Source organism: Natrix helvetica (assembly GCF_964273705.1).
Source record: "Natrix helvetica genome assembly, chromosome: 3".
In the NCBI taxonomy this organism is placed as follows: Eukaryota; Metazoa; Chordata; class Lepidosauria; order Squamata; family Natricidae; genus Natrix; species Natrix helvetica.
This window is the reverse complement of record NC_138549.1, coordinates 23,721,318-23,742,893: the sequence shown is the minus strand read 5'-3', so window position 1 is coordinate 23,742,893 and position 21,576 is coordinate 23,721,318. Positions and strand designations below refer to the sequence as shown.

The 21,576-nt window shown below is 38.1% G+C and overlaps 1 protein-coding gene across 1 annotated transcript in view; it reads left to right on the top strand.

Moving 5' to 3' along the window:
* The first annotated feature begins 1,515 nt into the window (after window positions 1–1,515).
* Window positions 1,516–21,576, top strand: part of UGGT2 (UDP-glucose glycoprotein glucosyltransferase 2) — a 68,077-nt gene continuing 48,016 nt past the window's right edge. Inside the window, exons 1-9 of the mRNA XM_081947290.1 lie at window positions 1,516–1,674; window positions 6,098–6,180; window positions 12,183–12,313; window positions 13,806–13,918; window positions 14,703–14,877; window positions 15,723–15,819; window positions 16,233–16,305; window positions 17,762–17,862; window positions 19,932–20,031. Of these exons, the coding sequence (XP_081803416.1) occupies window positions 1,529–1,674; window positions 6,098–6,180; window positions 12,183–12,313; window positions 13,806–13,918; window positions 14,703–14,877; window positions 15,723–15,819; window positions 16,233–16,305; window positions 17,762–17,862; window positions 19,932–20,031 (1,019 nt within the window). The 5' untranslated portion in view covers window positions 1,516–1,528. The remainder of the gene's footprint in view (window positions 1,675–6,097; window positions 6,181–12,182; window positions 12,314–13,805; window positions 13,919–14,702; window positions 14,878–15,722; window positions 15,820–16,232; window positions 16,306–17,761; window positions 17,863–19,931; window positions 20,032–21,576) is intronic.

Below are 21,576 nucleotides of genomic sequence, written 5' to 3'. Positions count from 1 at the left end.
GAATTCCATAGACGTGCTAACTTGCCTGTATGAGTAAATTGGAACCTTAAGGATGATTCTGCCTGGTCTCTGATTTCATGCATGGTATTTAGAACGTTGACAACTGGTTTATAATCTTCCATGGATTTAATTTTTATGATTGACACTTTGTATTTTTATACGACTGAGACAGGGCATCAGCAGTATTGCTATCTTCACCAGGGGCAGTGAGTAAAGATGACCTCTCCTGGCAGTTTCATACAAACGTTAACCAGGAGCGGCGAAAACCCCGGGCATCCCATAATATAAGGACCAAAGCTAGGGCTGTCACTCCGGATCATACAACTAAGTGGCTCTTAAAAGTCCTTTGAGGTATGCGTTACCCTCGCCTGATGAATCCTTGGGGTTCACTCAGGCCATGATGTAGTGAAAGAGCGGGCTAGCAACTTACTTTTAGCTATACAATTTGGGATGAACACCAGTGGTGGGTTTCCATTTTTTTTTTACTGCCAGTTTGCTCGTGTGCGTGATGCTTTCGCGCATGGGCAGAAGCCTCCGGGCAGATGGGCAAAGCCTCCTGCCACCGCTATTACTGGTTCGCTCGATCCAGGCCGAACCGGGAGCAACCCACCTCTGTCATTGAATGGTGTGGTAGTAGGAATGGATTACCAGGGGAAAAAATTGCAAGACTACAGGAACCAAGGGCACTTACTCAGGTGACCCTGAGGACATAGAAGTGCTTCAATGACCCTCTAAAACAGTGTTTCTCAACCATGGCAACTTGAAGATGCCTGGACTTCAAGTCCCAGAATTCCCCAGCCAGCGAATGCTGGCTGGGGAATTCTGGGAGTTGAAGTCCAGACATCTTCAAGTTGCCACGGTTGAGAAACACTGCTCTAAAAGGATGCAAATTACTAGCTGTCTGCAAGGAATATAAATCCTCCCATTCCGCACTATCCTGTCAGAGCTGAAGAAGCTTCTTAGATGAGAAGCGAAACGTCTTCAAAGGAAAAAAAAAAAACAAAGTCCAGTTGCCTCCTGGACAAAAAAAAGCTACTTCGGGGACAATTTACTGAGCCTGAGAAAAAAGAAGGATGCTTGCAAAGTAGGGAGAGGAAGAAAAGGAAACAGCAAGTCATTCAGCCCCTGCAAGCGATTTCCAAACCGTAGAGCCTATCTCCCGCCCTAAAGCGCGAGCGCCCACTCCGAAGCGCAAGTCCCGCGTAGGACTCTCCTCCGCCCCCCCCTCGCCCCCCCCCCCCAGCCTCTGCTCCTCAGGCCCCTCCCCTCCGCGCGCTACCTCCCGTCTCTGGCGAACTCCCCGGGCCGCTGTTGCGTTCGTCGCCGATTGGTCCAAGGAAAGTTCCAATGGGAACCGCCAGACCCGAAGGCTGGTCTGAAGGAGGCGGGAAAGCCGGGAAGGAGCAAAAGGGATTGGCTTGCTAAAGAGAGATCCAGTGGGGTTGAAGCTTTGCGTGGCAGCCAACGCGATTCCTCCCCCCCACCTTTTTTTTTTTTTTTTTTTTTGGGAAAGGCAAAACTCGCCAGGATGGTGGCCGGACCGATGCCGCTTTTTGTGACCGGGATGCTCTTCCTTACTATAGGGCGGCCAGGCGCAGAAAGCGCCCCGCGCAAGGCGGTGACTGCCCGGCTGGCAGCCAAGTGGCCGGCGACCCCGCTGCTTCTGGAGGCCAGGTGGGTGCGTTGGGTGCGTGGAGAAGGGTCAGCGCCGGAAACGCTGAGTGCTCTTCCCGAGAAAGGCTTCCTCCGCGGTGGGCATCAGGCTTAGGTGGCCCCCGGGCGTCCTAAGCGCCTCCTAGCCTCTTCCCCAAATTGGTAGAAAAAAGAGAGACCCAGTGGGGTTGAAGCTTTTCAAGAGGAGACGAGAAAAAGAGTCACTCCAGCAAGTTAGAGGGGTGCATGAAAATGGGCACAACCTTCTCTAGCAGAGCGCCTTCCAGATGTGTTGGTACTGAGTTCCTTGCGTGTGAATGAAGACCTTAAAAAAATGAGCTGCAGGATATTTATTGTTGCAATTACAGGGACTCCTCGACTTATAGCATTTACAGTTACAGTGACACTGAAAAAGTGACGTTTTTAGAATAGAATAGAATAACAGAGTTGAAAGGGACCTTGAAGGTCATCTTATACTTCTTATTTCCTCTAAAACACATCATAGTTTAATGGTTCATATGAATCGGTTCACTGTGTCCTAGATGTAATTTTGCCCATGTTCAAAATATTTTCACTCTCTATAAGACAGATTCTAAAAACTGACAAGTAACTGAGACTAAGGGATTAGAATAGAATAACAAAGTTGGAAGGGACCTTGGAGGTTGTCTAGTCCAACCCCCTGCCTAGGCAGGAAACCCTACACCACTTCAGTCAAATGGTTATCCAGCATCTTCTTAAAAACTTCCAGTGTTGGAGTATTCATAACTTCTGGAGGCAAGTTGTTCCACTGATTAATTGTTCTAACTGTCAGGAAATTTCTCCTTAGTTCTAAGTTACTTCTCTCCTTGATTAGTTTCCATCCATTGCTTCTTGTCCTCAGGTGCTTTGGAGAATAGTTTGACTCCCTCTTTTTTGTGGCAGCTCCTGAGATAACGGAACACTGCTATCATGTCACCCCTAGTCCTTCTTTTCATTAAAGTAGACATATGTTCATATGTTCATTGCGGTATCTCTGTGATCATGTGATCAGAATTTGGCCGCTTGGCAACTCATGTATTTATGCCAGTTGCAGTGTCCTGGGGGTCATCTGATCACCTTTGCAACTTTCTGACAAGCAAAGTCAATAAGGAAGCCTGACTCACTTAAGAATTTACTAACTTAACAATTATGGTGGTTTGCTTAACGGTGGCAAGAAAGAGTATAAAATGGGATGAACCAAACTCATTTAACGACTGTCTTGTTTAGTAATGGAAATTTGGGACAATTGTGGTTGTAAGTCAAAGACTACCTGTATTATCCCGCCTTTTGCATGGATAGCTCAAGAACACTTAATGGGTCTTCCCATTAGCAACCACACATAAGATACAATGACATCATGCAAATTGGGTAGTTTTCATCCGTTGCATCATGTCACAAGGGACATACAGAACATTATTCACATCATGTAGATGAAGAAATCAAACGTGTGATGACCAATCTGTTTCCCTCCATGGGTCTCCTCTCAGCAGCGACCTCATGAGGTAGGCCAGGTTGAGGGAGACTGACAGAAAATATACAATGATCTCATAATTGTCCCAGCTTCTGCCAACCTAGCAGTTCGAAAGCATGTAAAAATGCAAGTAGAAAAATAGGAACCACCTTTGGCGGGAAGGTAACAGCGTTCCATGCGCCTTTGGCATTTAGTCATGCCAGCCACATGAACACGGAGACGTCTTTGGACAGCGCTGACTCTTTGGCTTTGAAACGGAGATGAGCACCGCCCTCTAGAGTTGGGAACGACTAGCACATATGTGCAAGGGGAACCTTTACCTTTATGCCTGTTTTGGGGACCAATTCCAGGTTATATCCCAAAGACTGAAATTTTAGGCAGATTATTTCAAAACAAGAGGTTTGAAGTTGCAAATTGCTAATTAAATACCATAAAGTATTAATTTCAAAGTTTTTCTATCTTCGACTTCAACCTTCATTCAGTATGCTTATTTTAATTTCCATCTTGCTATTTCCAAAAGGTAGAGATGGTAAAGTGATGAGTAGGTGTTGTTTTTAAGGGTCCTGTAATTTGGGGGGGGGGGGATGTCAATATTTGTGGAATTCAAATGATCCTGGGACATGGTATCTACTGAGTGTGGAAAGACAAGCAAATGATGAAACATGTAACGCAACAATATAACTCAAATGTGCCTATATTGTACTTGTATTGTGACATGCAAGTACCTAAGCCACAGAGCTTGTGCCATGAAATCATAATGCATGTTTCATCTTTTTAATGAAACTCCCTGTTGCTGTAGATGTCTTGTCCTATGAATCTGATTCCAATATCTTAGGACTTCTTTTCCAGTAATTTTCTCTGGATATGATGAACTCCCAGAATTTTTAGCCAGTATAATGAACAGCTATCTTGACTAGAAATTATAATATAACACACACATGGAAGGCATTATAAGGTAACATAATGCTAGGAAAAAATCTTCATTTTTCAAAATTGGTACTTTGATGTTGGTTCTTTCCATGATATTTCAGTCTTTGCTTATTGCTACTGTTCATAAATATGGGTATGAACACACATGTTTATATATTCAACCATGTGCAAAGTAATCCTACTCCTGCCATGAAGAGTGAAATATACTTGATACTGTATAGTTGAGAAATATTCTCTAGTGCTCAGATGATGTATTGCCTAGAAATCAGTGGTGTAGAGTTTGACAGCTTATTGTTCCTTCCACTTACCTCAAAATAGATGCGAGCTATGTCTTAGCAATAAGCAAGTCAACTAGCTTCCCTCTGAGATTCTTTTGAAAAGTTTGACATTGGTTGAAAAGTTTGCTTCCATTAATAATGCATAAGTTTCTACATTTTCAATAAAATAAATCATAAAAATCCAGTTGATCACCTAATTTTGGAGTTTGTACTATTAATGTAGGTAGACTGGAAAAATGGGCTGTGCTTTTATCAACTCAGCTAGTATAGACAATTATGATTGATGCCAAGAACTGTAATTCATCCCTATTTGAAGGACTACAAGTCCCCATCGACTTCGGATTGGATACAGAATAAGCTAATCACTGAAATAAATAGTGCAAGACGGAGCTAGTATGACCAATTTTTGGCTAGATGTACAAATAACATTCATCAGTTATTTATTATTCAAGGTATAATGAATATATTACAATTAACCGAATTCATACTACATGCTGGCTCAAAGTCAAACAATTCACATTATGGCTATGTCTGAGCCAATTAATTCTGTGCAAAGATGTTTATACTATTAATATACATTTCAGCTGTGAAAGATAGGAATAGATATTAGAGGCAGAAAAAAGTATTATTATGTGAATTACAATGTTATCTTATGGATTGTATCTAATTAACATCCAAGGAAATCTCTGTACATGTAAAATTTACAGACTTTAATTCCAAGTCTCTGTTAGCAGTCTATATTCAATAGTCTCAAATGCTATGGTTATTGTATGTGTGAAAGAATGTAAAACTTCTGTACTTCTCATATTGTGGTATTCATCAGCCCGGTTTATGTTACTTGTCTAGTGGGTTCTCGGCCAACTGAATGTTATTCTGAAATGTTTTTATGAGGGTGGATATTATTAGACTCAGTAATTGCACCTCTATAAAGACTCTAATAGAGGTCTTTGCAAAACAATCCTAATTTTCTCATATAGCCATTAATTTCAAGTAGAATTGAAATTATTGAAAACTATCAAGATTTTACAGGATCATAGATAGACCTGTTGCCCCCGCCTTAAGTTCTTTTGACTTCAATACAGTAGAGTTACGTATATCTTTTTTTCAGCACCTTCACTTGAATTATTAGCCTGTAGTATAGAACACATTCCAAACAAAGCTGTATAGTTGTAAAGTATTTCGAATTTTGAAAATTTAATGAGGTATTTTGACTTACAAAATAAACATTTTATTTTTTCTTTCAAAATCAGCGGTAGATTATGTGTAGTCTAGACATACAACCATAATGGAATCTGCCCATTACAGTGAGATATTATGATGGTCATAAAATGAGTCCTCATATGACTGGATCAAATTTTAGAACTTTTTCGTGGTAATTACTAAATGAATGCCACATTGTTTGATATGGAGCATTTGGCAGAAAACTGAAGTAAACGCCAGTTTTTGACAAAAAAAGTAGTAAACTGCAGTCATGTGACCATGGGATGCTGCAAACGTCCATAAATGTGAACAGATAGCCAAGTGTCCAAAATATAGTCACATGACTGCAAGGGAGAGCAGCTGTCAAAACTTTAAACCAGGTAATACCAAGTATGTTTTTTGGGGTGTGTGTGTGTCTATTGTAACTTCACAGTTATTAAGCGACCCATCATATGCCAAGGACTCCCTGTACATTCTTATAAATAATTAGATTAAAAAATGTATCTGTTATGAGCTATATTAATTTTTAAAATATATATTTTAACAGTGAATTCATTGCAGAAGAAAGCAATGAGAAATTCTGGCAGTTTCTGGAAACGGTGAAAGAACTAACAATATATCAAAAAGGAGGTAAGCAATATACATTGTCAAATCTTTATATGAATAGCTACGTAATTTAAATCTGTATTTCAATATTAAACATACAATAATAGAGTTGGAAGGAACCCTGAAGGTCATCTGATCTGACTCCCTGCACAAGCAGGAGTATCTATACCCATGATGGTGAACCTATGGCATGTGTGCTGGCAGCACAAAGAGCCCTCTCTGCGGGCAGCCAGCAGTTGCCCCAGCCCAACTCCACCGCACATAACTTCGGGTCTCTGCCGCTCATGCGTGAGGGACGGGGCGCATGTGCTGGAGGGCACTCACATTGCATTTTGCAATTTGGGCCTGGAAAGCCTCCTGCACCAACCTGGAAGCCAAAAATGGGTGAGGGAGTGGGGGACATGCTCCGGGGGCGAGGGAGCACAGGGGGTCATGCTTATATGTGCGGGGATTATGGGACATGCGGGGTGGTGGTGGTGCATGTATTTTCTTGCCTAAGTGTAAAACCTTATTTTTATCTACATTGAATTTCATGAATTTCATAGGACTCACTGTTCAAATCTCTCGAGCTCCATCTGGATCTTTAGCCTATATTCTGGGGTATTGGCTATTCCTGCCGGCTTAGTGTCATCTGCAAATTTGATGTATTCCCCTTCTATTCCATCATCTAGATTGTTCATGAAGATATTGAAGAGTACTGGGCCTAAAACTGAACTTTGGGGTACCTCACTACTTACTTCCTGTTCACTCCATGTGGATGTAGTTCCATTGAGGACTACATGTTGAGTATGGTTTGTCAGCCACTTACAAATCCATCTGATGGTGATTCTATCTATTCCACATTTTTCTAGTTTACCAAGAAGTAGGTTGTGATCTACTTTGTCAAATGCCTTACTAAAATCTAAGTATACTATGTCCATGGCATTTCACTGGACTACTAATTTAGTCACTTTATCAAAGGAAGACGGGGAGGAAGCTAACCATCAGAGTGCAAGAACACAAGTGAACGGTCAGACGGTCAGACCCAAACTCATTGGTAGCCTCACACTGTAATGAACAATGGCATATATTCAGTTTTGCAGCTATTAAGATTGTTGGACAAGCAAGCACAAAAACAGCCAGGGAAGTGATTGGAGCCTGGGAAATTGGCCCTAGTACTCACCAGATTAAAAAGGAAATTAATATCCTTATGATAATCCCTAGCACAGGCTTCTCCAGTTACTTGGACTATAGGATAGGAATGGAAGGTAATGTAGTTCCAATGTACCTCAAGAATACTAGGGGAGGCATGGACTAGGGGAGACATGATAGCAGTGTTCCAATATCTCAGGGGTTGCCACAAAGAAGACGGAGTCAAACTATTCTCCAAGGCACCTGAGGGTAGAACAAGAAGCAATGGGTGGAAACTAAACAAGGAGAGAAGCAACTTAGAACTGAGGAGAAATTTCCTGACAGTTAGAACAATTAATCAGTGGAACAGCTTGCCTCCAGAAGTTGTGAATGCCCCACACTGGAAGTCTTTAAGAAGATGTTGGGTAACCATTTGTCTGAAACGGTATAGGGTTTCCTGCCTAGGCAGGGGGTTGGACCAGAAGACCTCCAAGGTCCCTTCCAACTCTACTATTGTATTATTGTATTATAATACAACATTGGTAAAAGCTGCCCCAGTCATTTTACAAAACCCAGCATCCATCTTTAGTGGTTATGATATATGGTTTTTACATCTATAGCAACCCCAAAGCATGAAATATATATTGGAACAGATCCATGGGGCACAGAGTCATTAAAGGAAAACGTTGAAATGAGTTGCCCCGGATTGAGCAAGAATTTAAATGGCTTATTCTATTTTAGCAAATGGTATAATACTAGGACTAAAATTAAGGCCTTTATTATCTAACTCAAATGTTAAAAGGTGATTTTTTACAAAGAACAAAACTAAATTAAAGTAAGTATGATTGAAAATAAATGTCCCTCAGTTACAGAAAACCTCTATAGGTACAGGAAGAATTCCGAGGCAACATGAGGACACTGCTTCTTTTTTCTAGTTTCATTTTAACTTTTGCCAATCCAAAGATTATATGGAAAGGCAACATTTCAAAAGATTGGTTGAAGATGAATTTTAACTCTGTACTGATGCCTGTCAGGATTGCCATCCTGCTACACTGCCAGGCTTCACCAGATACAAGCCTGCCGTGGGATGAGGGACCTGTGGGGAGATAGAGGGGAGGCTGGGATGAGGGGAATTGAAACTACTCTTTGTGAGTCCCGTGGGAGCTGCTGGCCATTCCAAGGTCATGGAATGGAATGTGACACCATCCAGCCAACCAAGCCAGAGACTGTTACCAAAACAATTTGTCTGAATATAATTGGATAATTTACTGTAAGATAACTAAGAGAACCAGATACTTTGGGCATGAAACTTCAGTTCCGTCTTTGCTATTCTGTAACTACTTGGCTTTAGAAAGTGTACTTTTGTTAACAATGGATTTGAGAGTCTTTCTTTTCTAACTAACAAAGTTAGGACACTTGACATTGCCTCTGTTTGAAAATTGGAGAAGGACTAGCCCAAAGTTACCCACTTAACTTCTGTAGCAGAGGGAGAGGGAAGCATGAGGGTTTCATCATTTCCCATTTAAAACCAGTATATCATACTTTAGGCACATTTGTAGCATAGATCAGAGATGGGTTTCTGCCGGTTCGGCCTGGATTGGGCAAACCAGTAGTGGTGGTGGCGGGAGGCTCCTCCCACCCAGTAGTAAACAAAATGGAAACCCACCACTGGTATAGATCTGCTAAATAAATGCATGAATAAGTTTCTTTGGTGGATGTAAGAATGGCTTATTTTTCATCCCTTGCAAAGGATGAACCTGTGTGAATTGGGACATATGTGCCTGTACATTTATTTCTGTGAGTAGCAACAATTGCTGTGACTACCATTAGGGAATGATTGTACCCATCCTCTATGTTGCCTTAGGAAAAGAATAAGTTCTAAATTGCTCTCAAATTCTCTATCAGTGAACAAAACAACAGGTAGAACATTATACAAGCATAACATAGATGGTATTGTGCCAAACCATGCCTCTGGAGGTTTGCCTAAGTAAATCTTTATATGGTTTCAACAAAGTAGTACAGATTGTTTTGTTCAGGTAGGCCTTTGTTTTGTATATGTATGTATTGATTTTTGTTGGTGAAGCTAAGCTGCTGATTTTTCTAATTTTTATTGATCTTGGTTTTTATGACATCTATCTTTTTTAAACTTTCAGAGTTTTGGAACTGGGAGTATATGAACGAATGATTGATTGAATGAATGAATTAGTGAGTGAATCCCCCCCCTAAATCATTCATGCTGTGTTTTTATACTTATTTTAGGGGTTGTCATGTTTATTTCATAAATTTCAAGGGGGTAGTTCCCACTCTCTTTGTAGGCATTCAGATGGCCTTTTGTACCCTGTAATTTTTTCATTAGTTATCTGCTGTTCCTGTCACTTCTCATCTCTGATTGCTGACACTTGGTTGGCTAATTGTTTCTTTCTTTAGATCCTTCCTCTTTGACCAAACTATTTTGCTGCGCCTTGAATGCCAGAACTGACTAGATTTAATAACATACTTTATTATTCAACCTTTAAGAACAAGTTGTGATTGTATTCGTGAGAGATTTGCCTTGCTGTATTTTGTATTTACCGTATTTTTCAAGGTATAAGACGTACCTTTTTCCCTCAAAAAAAGAGGCTGAAAATCTGGGTGCGTCTTATACACTGAATTCAGCATTTTTTGCCTCTTGAAGCCCTGCCCCCTTCACCAAATTGGACGTACATAGCCTTATGGAGGCTTTCAGAGAGCTCATGGGGGCTGGGGAGGGCAGAAATGAGCAAAAAACGGGCCGATTTTTTGCTCAATTTTGATCCCCCAGTCCCAAGGAGCACTCTATAAGCTTCCATAAGGCTATCCATGCCCTTTTTTGATGAAAAATGGGCCCGTTTTCGCGAGGGTTGCAGTGTGCAAAACCTTTTTTTTTAATTTGCCGCTTCAAAACCTTGGTTCGTCTTATACTCCGGTGCTTTTCATACTCTGAAAAATATGGTAGTCAATCCCAGATACTGGGATTGGATTAGTCAGATTTTTTGATGGCTGATAAGTTAGTAAAGAGATTTTTTTAAAAAATAATTTTGCTATGGGAATCAAAATTAGAATTATGGTCAAATGTTCAGAATGTTGCAGACTCTTTAATCATGCGGATTGCTATCAGATTATACTTCTAATTATCTCCATTCATGTAATTATGGATTTGCTTGAATGTTAGAAAAAACATTTAATAAAGCTGTAAAGTTATTTTTTTTATCTCAGTTGTTATCAAATTCAAAATCATATTCAGCCAACCTGTGACAAATTGTCAACTCTCAGAGACAGTATAATGGAAATGCTCAGCACATGTTACAGGATTCTCCACTTACATACACACACACACACACACACACACAGAGTACATAAGCCAAATACCACTCACCAGGAAATCTCCAGAAATATAAAGTCTACAAACTTGAAATTTGGCACATATGTTCCTCTTGGCTTCTAGGTGCTTGCTAAGAAATGATTTTTTGAAATGACGATCAGATTGGGTTGGGGCACCTTACAGTACTAGATGTCAGTACCTTACCAAAATGTCTATGCCTTCCCCCTATGGAACTGCTTCCAGATTCATGGCGGCGGGAGTGATATTCCCTTATGCGTTTCAGTCGCCGACCACCACTGAGCCAACGGATTGAACCGGATTTTTCCTGCATTGCCCGATCACATAGTTTGTCCCGAAGTACGAGTATCCAGCTAGTTGTACTAACTAGTAGCAAAACCAAGCTGATCTTGGCTGATACTGAAAATAATAAGCAAACACAGTTAATACTGGAATGGGAGAATATCAGGAAGTGCTAAGGGTTGTAGGCTAGATTGGATACTCAAGAAAGGAAGAAAGTAATACAACCACTTCTGTACTATTGCCAAAAAACTACATGAGTATGTTCGTTGACTCAAGGGAGATTTATATCACACTTATCTATAGTTAGTGGGCAAGAAATTAAACATCCCCACAACTCTACATTTTTTCAGTATGTAAAAGAAAGAACAGCCAAGATGTAGTGGGTGAACTTTAGACATAAAGTATGTCCTGGATTAGATATTCTCCCATTTTCATGTCAAATTGTTACATGCTCAAAATGCTTTATTCAATAAAGCAACAGTAATTTAATGTTTCAATTGTTGTGAGGTTAGTGTTTTCATTTTAATTGTTAGTCCTTCAGGACCTGCCCAGGTGTTCAGTTAGGTTTGGAATTATAATTGCTATTTGTGAAAAGAGAGTCGTGTCCATAATCAGTTTGTGGAAACAAAATTCCTGTTTTGTTTCATTCAGTTTATGCTGCCATGAATTCTGCTTTGTGGGTTTTCACTTTTACATGTGTACCTTTACGTTGTCTCTTCCTCCACATTATAGGTTTTTTTTCATTTGATAATTTATTTTGCTACTTTTAATCTACTCAATCTGTGAGAGGATTACGGTTCTGTGAGAGGATTAAGGTTAGCTAAAATGTCAACAGTTTGTGGAAATATTTTGGAGAACCAGGCAAACAGTAAAATAATTAAAACAATAAAAGCAATTGTTGAAGTTATACAAAGGGATTTCATATCTGCTTTGGGCTCAACCACATAGAAACAGCTCTCTGTTCAGTGCAGATCCACTACGACAAAGGTGTCAAACTCAAGGTTTGGGGGCTGGATCTGGAAATAGTGAAAGACCGGCCCGCGGTGCCTCTGCTAGTGAAAATGGAGCTTGGGAGGGCCGCGGGCAGCCCTTCCGAACTCTGTTTTCACTGTCAGTGGGTTGCAGGAGGCTGTTGCAGCCAAAAACAGAGCTCGGAAGCCTGTATAAAGTTGTACACTGTGTTGGCGAGCTGCTGATATTGAAAGTTGAGCACCAGAAATATTTTGTTTTATACTTTATATTTCACTTATATTTCTTTTTCTTTTTTTTAATACAGTCTCAGAATATTCTTATTATGACTTGCTCCTGAAGAAAGCTGGGCAGTTCCTATCAAATTTGCAGATTAATCTTCTGAAATTTTCTCTTTCCTTACGGGCATTTTCCCCAACTATCCAGATGTCTCAGCAGGTATGTAAAATTGGCTGTTCATACTAGATACCTGTATATGGTTACAGTTCTCAGGTTATGATATGAACCACCTCAAATAGAAACTTTAAAAAAAAATCTCCCTTTACTGGCTGTCTTCACTCAGCAAACAATTCTTTTGCAGAAGTATGCCATGCGCTTTCGATGACTTAAATGCAGGGATGAAATCCGGAAGGTTCTGACAGGTTCTGCAGAACTAGTAGCGAAAATTGAGTAGTTCAGAGAAATGGTAGCAGAAATTTTGAGTAGTTCGGTGAACTGGTAGCGGAAATTTTGAGTAGTTTAGAGAAATGATAGCAGAAATTTTGAGTAGTTCGGTGAACTGGTAGTGGAAATTTTGAGTAGTTTGGAGAACCGGCAAATGCCACCTCTGGCTGGCCCCAGAGTAGGGTGGAAATGGAGATTTTGCAGTATCCTTCCCCTGCCATGCCCACCAAGCCATGCCTACTAAGCCACACCACGCCCACCAACCATGCCCACAGAACCGGTAGTAAAAAAAATTGAATTTCACCACTGCTTCAATGGTTCACTTAATCTACCTGTGAAGGCTACCTTGTAAGCACCAGTCCTTAGCCAAGAGGAGTCCTAAGTGGAAATAGCCAAGAAGCAGGCATCTGAATGATCTTTTCCTTCAGGACTTCATTCAGAGTTTGTGAGAAATAGATTTCCACTTGGCCTCTATAATGCAGAAGAACCTATATTACTATGAATACAACTTATCTTCATCTTATATATTATGGAGGAGTCAGGGAAGGTGCAGTTTGGTACCTTTTAGTTGAATCATATGAGTATCTTACAAAGCTAAAAATAGAGACTGATGTCATTCCAGACAACTTCAAGTGTCCCATTGGCGGGGACATTGTTACCCTTATAAAATGCACCCTTGTTTCCAAGTTTTGAATAACTTTGATTTCAACTCTTTGATTCCACTGTAGGATACTATATCTTTTCAGGGGAAAAAAACACCTACCTGAACTTCTACACAGAAAAATAAATTCTTTATTGTTTAGAATTAACCAATTTGCTTTTAAAAATCCAAATTTCAAGTTTGTTCTTACTCTGTAGTGTGAATTTTCAAAAACAAATTTAATCAATAGAGTCTGACATTCAAGAAGGTCCTATTTATAATTAGCTGTATAGAAATAAACCAGCCTCAAGTAAGTTTCGGCAATTCATAAAATCAGCTGTTGAACATTTTACTTTCTCAAGCGTACTGCAATTATGGAAGCATGTTGAACCATTTGTTTAAAACTTCTCTATTGTTCTTTTGCTAGGCTAGCGATATGGATGATGACTGAGTTTGGAAAAATTGATGCATTGTTCTTTCCTGGATTTTGAATATGTTTATTAATTTTTCTCTCACATGCTTGGCACTTAAACAAGAGACACCTAACTTTTTAATCAAAGTAGGCTTCTTTAATTGTACTATGAAATGAGAGTGTATTGCCATTGAATATAATTGTTGAAATATTAGATTGCAGCTCTTGAGCCACCCCCAAAAGGATGCAATGCCTTTGTGGTTATCCATGGGAAAAGCACCTGTAAGACTAATGAAATTAAGAAGCTTCTGATGACAGCTCCGTCAAGGTGAATGTAGTGAGCTATATTGAATGATTGTTTTAAAAATATAAATACATTTTAAGCTCCTTACCCCATGCAAAGTGAACATTAAATGCAGTGATATGCATTGCTCATGATGCCCACTAAGATTTAATCAAAGTCCTTTTATTTCTTGACTCCCCAAGAGTAGGCTACTTCTTTTCCAAAAGTTGGTAAGATGTCTTTCCTGACTTTTTTTTTTAAAAACAAAATTTTTATTGGTTTTACAAAAGATAGTCAGTAAAAGGGACGGTGGAGTCTTTCCTGACTTTTGATTGGCTCTGCACCAGTAGGCTTATCAATACTAACCTCTCACAACACACGTATTTTTCACTCGGTGATAGCTTAAACCAAATGGAAAAGAGATGGAGTAAAATCCAGGTCACTGAAGCAATATTATTTTTGTGTGCAAAATAATATGATTCTCCATCAAGCAAAATAGGCAACATGGATAGTGGCCACATTTTATTCAAGAGAATAAATATTCTTCCTCTAGCATTGGATTTTCAACCAAACATAACTCAAACTACAGTTGATATTGTTCATTAATCTCTAATAACTTCATAAATAAAATTGCTTTGTTGATGCTATTCCACAACTAGTTACAATCCAAGTAGCATATGATAGTCCTCATCAACACAACAAAACTAACTTTGATGTAGATAACTTTTAGAGTTGCATGATGACATACTTTGGTAGTTGTCGCTTTTTGGTACATTCACTGAAGTATAATCCATACTGAGCAGAACATTATTTTTTTTCTTAATCAAAGGCCCAAACCATATCTCTTCAAAGGAGATCATAAATTCCCTATACTCAAGGAACCTGCGGTGGTCGTGATCCTTTATGCTGAAGTGGGTACCAAAGATTTTGCCACATTTCACAATGTCTTAGCTGAAAAAGCCAAAAAGGGAGAATTTGTTTACATTCTTCGACATTTTGTCAAGGTAGGTATATGTGGAAATGTTATTGTTAGCTAACATTAGAACAAAATGATTTCTTTCAAACTTCCATTGTGTTGCAGAATTGAATACTTAAATCTTTCTTTAGATTCCCAAATTGTGTTCTATAGAAGACATTGAAACTTTATTTATTTATTTATTTATTTATTTATTTATTTATTTATTTATTTATTTGTTCGTTCATTCATTCATTCATTCATTCATTCATTCATTCATTCATTCACTATAGCTGCCCAACTCAACCAGATGATTCTGGGCAGCTTAGCATTTTAAAATACCAAAGCAATTAAAATCAATTAAAAGACATTAAAACAATTAAAAACATCCATAAAATGAATAAGTATAAGCAGCAGCCGTGATGATTAATGAATTCATTCTGAGGGAAGAATATTCCTTAAGTCACTGCCTACTGCAGAAAAAGACCCTTCTAGATCCTGCCAGTCAGCGCTCTTTGAGAGCGCTGCAGATCCCATTAACCAAGTCTGTTGGATCTCATCATATGGATAGAAATTCTTGGATGAAAATGTTCCCTCAGATAATCTGGTCCCAAGCCCATTGACCATGACTCGGGTGCCATTTCAAAAAATATTTTTTTTAAATGAACAAAACTTCACAAGAGGGCCGGAATCTTAAAATCTTTGATGATATTGTCAGTTTTCACAGTATCAGCAAATAATAATAATTGGATATCTCTCTGTCTCTGTCTCTCTCTGTCTCTCTCTGTCTGTGTGTGTGTGTTTGTGTGTGTGCGTGTGTGTGTGTGTCTGGAAACATACTGTTTAGCAATGATTTCATAACACTTTTTTTTAAACTATGCATGCTTAATCCAGAAACGTAACACTGAGAAGATGTATTTGTCCGGATATGGTGTGGAACTTGCAATAAAGAGTACAGAGTACAAAGCAATGGATGAATCTCAAGCTGAAGGTACATTTTTCTTCCCTGTTGTGGTATAACTGGAAAATATTAGGATAAAATATGTGTCAGGTTATTGAGACAGTAAACTTTTGCATACACCCATGGATAATGGAAGATAATGGAAAATATGTTATTGGAGGCAGTAATTCATCTAATATTTGATTTCCAGACACATGGTCTTAGTTCTTTTTGGGTGGGGAGATGGCAAAAGTAGCCACAACACTGAGAATTAATATAGTAATATGCATTTGTAATTTTTTTGTAGATGGAAGCCATGTGAATTGTAATGTACATCAACCATAGGCTTCTGATTCTTTTTAATGGAAATCTTGTCTATAATTTCCTTTTGTTCATTTTGGAGTGGGAAAACAATCATTTGCAAACTGAATATGTTGTCATATTTTCTTCTGATGTATATTTAGCCACAAGAAATAGAACAGAGGAAGAAGATAATAAGGATAGTGAAGTCCAAGGATTTCTCTTTGACACATTAACGTAAGTTGATTTCAATCCCAATCTTTCATTTTACATTTGAATAAATGAGTGGCTGTATTATATTTCAAAGATTAAAAGAATTGTACTGAAAAATCAATTTATGATATTATAAGTGTGTCATTCACTTAACAACTCTGTCAAGAAAGGTGATATAATGGGGAAAAACTCAATTAACCAGTTTCTCATTTGGTAACAGAAATTTTAGGCTCAATTGTGGTCGTAAATGGAGGACTACTTGTATGGCTCAGATTTGAGATTACTAGTATCCATTACAAATAAACCATTCCAAGTGCCTCATTTGATTTATACGAAGGAAAACATCAACAGAATAGCTTCATAGGACATCACTTGTATTTTTAATAGTATAAATCTAAATTCAATAAGTTATTAATTTGCCTTATACTTTGCATTGGTGTATTTTGGAAAAAAGGAACAATATTAAAGAACAGTCCTAATTTTAGCAAAAGGCAAAATTTTATTGACATGCTTCTTGATTTATTATTACTGTTTTCTTTTTATAACTTTGATTAGTCCGTTGTTGCATTTTAACTATAACATGAATAAATATTTAAATAATTGTCATACAGGAGAAGGGATAGACTTGTTCTCTCATGCCCTAGAGGACAGGACCAGAACAAGTAATGGAAATAGACCATGGCATGGAAATGTGCTTAAGTTAGATATTAGGAGGAATTTCTTGATGGGAAGAATTTCCAATCAGTGATAATGGCTGACTTGTGAAGTGATATATTCCCTTTCACTGGATAAAGGCTGGATAGCCATCTGTCCAAAATGCTTTAGCAAATATTGCACCAATCAGGAAAGTTGGATTTAGTTACCTTTGAGATCCTTCCAGCTCTATGACTCTTTATCTGTAATAGGCACTGCAAACTAGAACAACCAGGCACGAGGACAGGTTTTCCCACATGACATCATTCTGCTAAACAACTAATTCCCACAACACTGTCAAACTATGTAGTAAGACTGTATTAATATTCTTCTTCTCATCTTTTCTACTACCTATCTCCTTTTCTACTTATGACTATAACTTTGTTGCTTGTATCTTAACGATTTATATTTTTTATTTAGTTTCTTAGTATGATTTATGTTGATTTTATCACTAAGTGTTGTATCATCATTTATGATGAATGTATTTTTATGATAACTATGATCATGATTCATCACTTATAGCTTTTATGTACAATGAGAACTTATGCACTGAAGACAAAATCATTGTGTGTCCAATCATACTTGGCCAATGAAGAATTCTATTCTATTCCATTCCATTCCATTCCTTCAACTCCACTCCACTCCAATCCAGTCCAGTCCAGTCCAATCCAATCCAATCCAATCCAATCCAATCCAATCTAATCTAATCTAATCTAATCTAATCTAATCTAATTTCCTATGTATAAATGCACTTTAATTTTAACTTTGTTTATATTTTATAAACCAGGGAGAACCATCCTGATCTCAAAGACAATCTGAACGAGTTGAAAAAATACCTGATTGAAAGCAGTGATAATACAGAGCCTTTGAAATTATGGGAACTAAAAGGTATTGCTCATTATACTGGTTTTCATCTTTGTGAAATACTATGTGCCAGTAATAAATCCATGTTACAGTTGGAAACCTTGTCTGAATGCTATTTGTTAAATTTCTTTTTGTCAGACAGGAAATTGCAGGAGATATACAACTAAAATATCATTACTGTATAAAGAACATAACTACCTTGTTTTTTTCAAAAAAGTAAAGAAGATATGGCCTTTCTGTTTAGCTGGACTTTTTTGATGCAAAGGGTACTGAAAAAAGAAAAGATTTAAATTTGCTGTGCCTGAAGTCCGAACAGTATTTTTTTTTGTTTACTGTTGCTGTTAACAGAGCATAAGAATAGACCGTGAAATCTTTTTTTTCCTTTGTAAAATAAAAAATGAATGCTACTTTAAAAGCTATTTTGTCAAATACACAACACGAGAATGAGAGAAATTAACCATGAAGTTTGCAGAATATTAGTGTTTTTCATAATAACATGACAGCTACCGTATATAATATGTTATCTTTCTCCCTTTTAAATTATTAGTCATTATTTCTTTTAACTTTTTGCAATATATATATATATATATATATATATATATATATATATATATATATATATATATATATATATATATATATATATATATATATATATATATATATATATATATACACACACACATACATACATACATACATACATACATACATACATACATTGGTTAGCAAAATGGAAACATGGAAGCAGTCTTTATTGAAGAAGCTAAGATTTATTGGTCTTAATCCATCTGAACTTAATCTTAAACTAAATTTCATGTATTTAGGACAGAGAGCCAACCAATGTTTCCAATTTGTGCTTTTATTTTCTTCCTGAGTTTCACTTTGGATTGTAACAAAATAAGATTTGAGTGTTTATGTGACACCCTGCGTTGTCATTTTTTTTTTAAAAAGTGGTTTAGCGCAAATCCAGAACATGACTTGATACTGTATTTGACAAAGAGAACCTTAATAATCTTTATGATTCAGACATCCTAATCTATTTACCTGTGGATTAGGGTGCACAAAACATGCTAAATGCTCATATGTTTTCTTTGTGGTTTCTTTAGTTTATAATCAGGTTTAACACATTTTATGAAGCTAGTCAAGTCAGTGAATTTTGCCTGATTTTACGACCTTTTGTGTCATATCCATTAAGCAAATTGTACGGTTATTAAAAGGATCTGGTTTCTCCTATTGGCTTTGCTTATTGGAAGTCCCTTGGGTCTTGTAGATGTGACGCTAGGACATTATAACCATTGTAAAAACATGCCAGTCGCCTAGCGCCCACATTTGCAAGGACATTGCAATGGTTGTAAATGCAAGGACCAGTCATCAGTTAATTTTTTAAAGAGCTGTTGTGACTTTGCGCAGTTAGTCTTTAGAATAACAGAATAATAGTTGGAAAGGACCTTGGAAGTCTTCTAGTCCAACCCTCTGCTCAAGTAGGAGACCCTATACCCATGATGGCGAACCTATGCCAGAGGTGCCACGCAGAGCCATCTCTGCTGGCACACATGCCATCACCCCAGGTCAGATCTCCATGGCATTTCTTTCGTGAGCTTCTGTTTCCCTGCAAATGACAAAACAGAAGCTCACGAAAGAAAAATACCTTATCTCTGGCTATGTTGCCGGTGCTTGGGATGCCCCACCTCCTGCTGGCCAGCTGGTCTTTGGGTCTCTGTTGTGCATGCACACATGTCCACGCATGCACATATCCACTCATGTTTGCACATGCGCATGTCCATGCATGCACATGCATATCCATGCATGCAAGTGTTCATGCTTGTGTGTGTGCATGCACGCCTTTCAGTTTGGGCATGTATGTGTGCGCAGTTTGGCCACTAAACTGTCTAAAAGGTTCGCCATAAACTGTTCTATACCATTCTGGCCAATGGCTGTCCATTCTCTTCTTAAAAACCTCCGGGGGAGTCCCCACAACTTCTGAAGGCACGTTCTGAAGGCAAATGCTCATAAATCAAAGATTACCTGCATTTTTTACAAAATGTCAAATGTAATATGAGGGTCTTTGGCAACGCTTTATTCTCTTTCAGATATTAGTTTGCAAGCAGCTTCTCAAATTCTCTCTGCCCCTCTTTACAATGCATTAAAAGTAATGAAAGACATCGCACAGAACTTCCCGGTAAAGGCCAGGTACAATTTATTTCTCTGATAGTCATATGAATGTTTGGATTTGTGCTTGTTTATCATCGTGATTTATTTTAATTTGCCTGAGGATGGTGTGTTTTGTTATTCCCTTTTTAAAAGCTTGAAAGAAAACCGATAAAATTAAACAGATGCGAAAATCCAGCATGCAACTATGAATATTCAGTTTTAAATGGCTTGTTCATTAAAAATTGTCAAATTTAGGGAATAATACTGTATATTGCAATGATGGATTTTTGCAGCGTTCTGTTCCAAGTGATGTTACTTCCTATCTTTCTGAGGCATATATGCTATTTCTAATGTTACCAGGCTTTGATGTTATTATATTGAACTTTTTATTGTATTTTGTATGTTAAATGTAGTTTTCAGGTCTTATTCCATTTACCTTCACAGCAGTCACTATAGATGTTCTAAAAGAATTGAATGCCTTTTTCTACTGTTCCAACAGATAAATAGGCTACTACTACTACTGCTTGCCATGTCTTGAATCCCAAATCCTGCTTTGTGCTAGTTGATTTTACAAGACCCAGCTGGCAGTAGTTTTGGAACTACTGTGAGAACTTTCTGTAGGAACAAGGCAACATAAACTTGTGCTATTGGTATTAGACATGACCAGTGGTATGTGTAATGCAGAAACCTGAATAACAGATATTAAGTAAATAAATAAATTTGAGTAATACACTATTTTGATCAAATTTTCTCCTAAAATTGCTTGAGGTACAATATTATGAAAATTTACTTGGAAGTCAGATTCACTGAGTTTGATTTAAGAAAGTTGGCCTGTAGCATAAGAATAATGTTTATAAATTCCATGTAAAAGAGAAAAATATATACATGTTCATCAATTAGCTATTGTAATTGTATTTGTTAAGATCTTCTGAGGAAGATTTGTTAAGATCTTCTAGGGAACCATGAAACCTTTTGATGCATGTGAGTTTTCAGTGATCTCATGCTGATAAATTTGTTTCAAAATAGCTACTTGAATATTTGCAGTAGCGCACTTAACATATTGGACGCCTGAAGGGAATCATTTTTTAATACCCCCACATTCTTTGTTGCTGATGGTGCAGGAGTTTAAGGTATCAGATTAGAAACCAGGAGGCTACGCGTTCTAGTCTTGTCTTAGCCTGGCTGGGTGATGCTCTTAGCCCTAGAAAGAAGAAACTAGCAAGTTAGTTCAAAAGAAAAGGCAGGGAGTAATTGCTAAGAGTCAGAATTGACCGAAGGTACAATTTCTCCCCCTTCATTGCTTCTACACCACCACTGTCTGTACAGGGTACAGGTAGCAATGACCTGATTTCACGGCAATTGCTGGCATCCATCTTTCTATAGCACCTCCTTATTGCCCGCACCTAGGGCAGACTGCTTATCGCTATCAGCATCGACTTTAATAGGCACCTGGATATCTGTCAGGCATATTGGGGGATATTGTGCCATCAGAAGTTTGGGAAAAAGAAATTGAACAAGATGTGCAACGCTGAATTTTCATTTCAGTCGCTGATTGGGTGTAGAGAGCAAATGCTAAATTCAGAT